We start from the raw sequence: 3,793 nt of genomic DNA on the forward strand, positions 1-3,793 counted from the left end.
CAGAGATGATATTTTGAGACCAATACGTGACTGACCCAATCAAAGTTAAACATACAAGATGTGTCAATAACCATGATAAGGCTGAATACATTTTATTTTAAGATTTTAGAATACTGTAATTTATTCATCATGCTTTTACTTCAACACATATGACTGACTTTAAGCTTTTCATATGTTTGCTCAAAAACAGGAGGTAATATAAACAGTTTGAGCTTTTCCTTGCTTTTGGTATTCCTTATTTTTAATAGTAGCTAAAATAAGAGTGTATTGTTATTTTATAATAAAAAAAAATGACATGTACAGACGGATTTCTGTTGCTTCAAACAGGATGGGCTCCTCATAATCTCCAACAGAGTTTAATGGAAAGCAACAGTTTAAGTGTTTGCTTCAAATCAGATATCCATCAGTCTTTTCTAGAACCTGTCTGGAGTTTTCTTATGACTCTGTTTGCTGGATTAATCCAAGGGGAAGAACAGAGAGCCATGTACTGTGTTTCTCTCTTTCTCTCCCTCCCCCTCTCCCTCTCTCTCTCGTTCGCCGTCTCCACGGTTTGAAGCGCTCCTTGCATGACTCTGTCTCTCCCCTCTATACCGCTCCTCATCCTCCTCCGCCTCCTCACACTCACCTCTCTCCATCGAGCTGAACAGCAGCCAATGCTTCACAGCGCTCCTGCCCTGGGTGTTTGTCCCATGCCTGGGAAGCACAACAAGATCAAGGGCTTCACCTGAGAGGGACCCGAGCGCCTTCATTCTCCACCTCTTTATGATTTGAAGCTCGATTTGAACGACAATTCCACTTTGCACAGCTTTGTCAGAAAGGTAGGTTGTCTAAGCCTTTTCTAAAGTACCACAGACTGAAAAATAGAATCTTTCTGTCATCTTTTATAGTGTTGTTTTGTCTTCAGATAATATCAAAGTGAGAACTGTGGGAGTTGAATCTTTTTATAAACATAATGTAGAGAAATGCAAGCAGAACACATGAAATGAGTTTTTTTTTTTTTTTTTTTTTTTACTGTCAGAATAACAGAAGGGGGTGACTATTAAAACATTTAGAAATATTTTTCACAAGCTTTAATCTTTAAGCTAAGAAGCACTCTAACTTTTTGAGACTGATCTTTCAGGACCGGGGACAGTTCCTCTGCTGGCGCAATAGCACTTTGGAAAGATATGCCAAGTTTCAAGTTACTGTTCAACCTACTTTTTTATACATATACATAAAGAATCTACAAAAAAACATTTTAGGATTATTTTCCTTTGATTTTGAAAGGTTTGTCTATATAATCTACTAGAAAAGAATTAATTTAAATGATGGGCATCTACGTGTCTTGTAGAGAGAGAAATCTCAAGCAGCTGTTTCATTTATCTCTAAATAAAGCATTTTGGAGGGATTTCAATCATGGCTTTAAATATACAGAACGACATAAAAGTAAACTTCATGTTGGAAATTTCACATTGCTCTCCTCTAACAGACGGTCTTACAGTGCATGTTCCTATTATCACTTCGGGAATTGCTTAGTTCAATATTTGCTTGTTCTCTACATATGCTGCTGGTTGATTGAGTTCTTTGTTAAATTCAGTGTAGTACTCAGCTTGAAGCACTTTATGGCTCGGTATGAGGGACTGCTGCAAAGTTAGTGACTAAATGCAATGAGCTGTGTTGCTTAGACAATATTTTTTTTTTTTTTTTTTACCAAATACCAGTTATTTGATCAAGAGAATTTTTACTGCGTAGCATTAAAATCAGAATTAAATTGGAGTCTATGTCACATAATTTCAAACTTTCTATGTGATTAAAATTTTTTGGGATGAAATTGATGAGAAGTTGGATCTTTAAAAGGGCATTGAAATTATATTTTGTTGTAAATTAACAGCACTGATGTTGAAGCGCCTTTTAAAGTCGTTGCAAACCTTTCACAAAATCTTTCATTTTGAGCTCCCCATATTCTACCAACTAAAGGTAACTTCTTGATAAAATGACAGCTTCCTTAAAAACAACCTTGCTCTTACTCTTTGGCAGTGTGGAGCCATGAACGAGTCCCTGGTTGTGAATGACTCCTCTGCAGCCGGAGAACCCGTCCCATGGATGGAGGCTGAGTCTTTGGAGCAACACAACGGCAGCTTAGAACTGTCTGCCGCTCCCTTAGAGTTCCCTGTCAACCCGTGGGACATCATGCTCTGCATGTCAGGCACCGTCATCGCCTGCGAGAACGCTATCGTTGTAGCGATCATCTTCTACACTCCCACCCTGAGGACTCCCATGTTTGTGCTGATCGGGAGCCTGGCCACGGCAGACCTGCTGGCCGGCATGGGATTAATCCTCAATTTTGTGTTCCAGTATGTCATCTCCTCCGAGACCATCAGCCTCATCACGGTGGGCTTTCTGGTAGCGTCTTTCACGGCATCCATCAGCAGCCTCCTAGCCATCACCGTGGACCGTTACTTTTCCCTCTACAATGCCCTGACGTACTTCTCAGACAAGACGCTGCAGTGCGTGCATCTGATGCTAATCGTGACCTGGGGGGTGTCTCTGCTGCTGGGTCTGCTGCCGGTGCTGGGCTGGAACTGCCTGCACGAGCCAGCCTCCTGCAGCATTGTCCGCCCTTTGACCCGGAACAATGTCATGCTCCTAGCCACGTCTTTCTTCGCCATCTTTGTGCTCATGCTGACCCTTTACTTTAAGATTTGCAAGATCGTGTGCCGACACGCACACCAGATCGCCCTGCAGCAGCACTTTTTCGCCACGTCCCATTATGTTGCCACCAAAAAGGGGGTGTCCACTTTAGCCATCATCTTGGGGACCTTTGGTGCCAGCTGGCTGCCGTTTGCCATCTACTGCCTTGTAGGTGAGAGGGAGTATCCATCAGTGTACACCTATGCTACGCTGCTGCCCGCCACTTATAACTCTATGATCAACCCCATCATCTACGCTTACAGAAACTCTGAGATCCAACGCTCTATTTACATGCTTCTGTGTGGCTGCTTTCAAGCCAACGGGTCTTATCGCTCTAGGTCACCAAGTGAGGTCTAAAAAAGGTGCTTCTGATGTGTCTGAAGGAATGTGTGCGTGCGTGTGTGTGTGTGTTAGAAGAGACAGAGCAAAAAGACAAACCAGACAATTGGCTTACTGCCGACAGTGAATGCTTTTCAGTCACAAATGGGGCGTGGACACCGTATCTGCACTTTAATATGTCTCGAAACAAGTTCAGAAAAGTTAGAAATGCTGTGAACAAGAGTTCTTGTTATTAAAAAAGGACAACAAATCTGTGAATGTATTTAACTGAAGAAAAAAAAAAAAGAAGAGGAAAATATTTTTGCACTTTTGAGTGTTTTGTTTTTTAATACCAAAGCAGTATTGTTTGACTTTGGATGTGTTTAAATGTTTTGAACCTGTGTGCATCCTGTGCCATTTTTTTTTCCTATTTTGTATTGTATTGTCAACAAAGTCCATTTTGTATCAAACAAATAAAGGAATAAAGTCCTGCCTTCTCGCCATCCCGCGTCTTCACTGTTGCATGTTTCTTTGCTTCCTGTGGCTTGTTTTTGTCTTTTTCTGCCAGGTGGGTCTGTTTGGATAGACTAATAGCCCACTGTGAAAGCAAGTCCTGGAAAATAGCTTAAATTGACAGCCAGTCACATTCAAATCGTGTTTGCTCAGTGTGCTTGTGTGTGAACACGAGTGTTTGAGGCAGAATAACCCAGAGAAATATAAGAACTGAAAATGTGCTCTTTGATAGAATGTGCAGACATTTGCGTTACCATCTAATCAAGTGGGTAAAATATATCTAAATTAAGTC

The 3,793-nt window shown here is 41.3% G+C and overlaps 1 protein-coding gene across 1 annotated transcript; it reads left to right on the plus strand.

Annotated features, from left to right (window-relative positions):
* Positions 1-524: 524 nt before the first annotated feature.
* Positions 525-3,480, plus strand: gpr6 (G protein-coupled receptor 6). The gene is made up of 2 exons (XM_008397765.2): positions 525-818; positions 2,017-3,480. The coding sequence occupies exon 2, from the start codon at positions 2,026-2,028 to the stop codon at positions 3,025-3,027; it is 1,002 nt and encodes a 333-aa protein (XP_008395987.1). The 5' UTR covers positions 525-818; positions 2,017-2,025; the 3' UTR covers positions 3,028-3,480.
* Positions 3,481-3,793: the final 313 nt, after the last annotated feature.

Source organism: Poecilia reticulata, linkage group LG21 (genome assembly GCF_000633615.1).
Source record: "Poecilia reticulata strain Guanapo linkage group LG21, Guppy_female_1.0+MT, whole genome shotgun sequence".
NCBI lineage: Eukaryota > Metazoa > Chordata > Actinopteri > Cyprinodontiformes > Poeciliidae > Poecilia > Poecilia reticulata.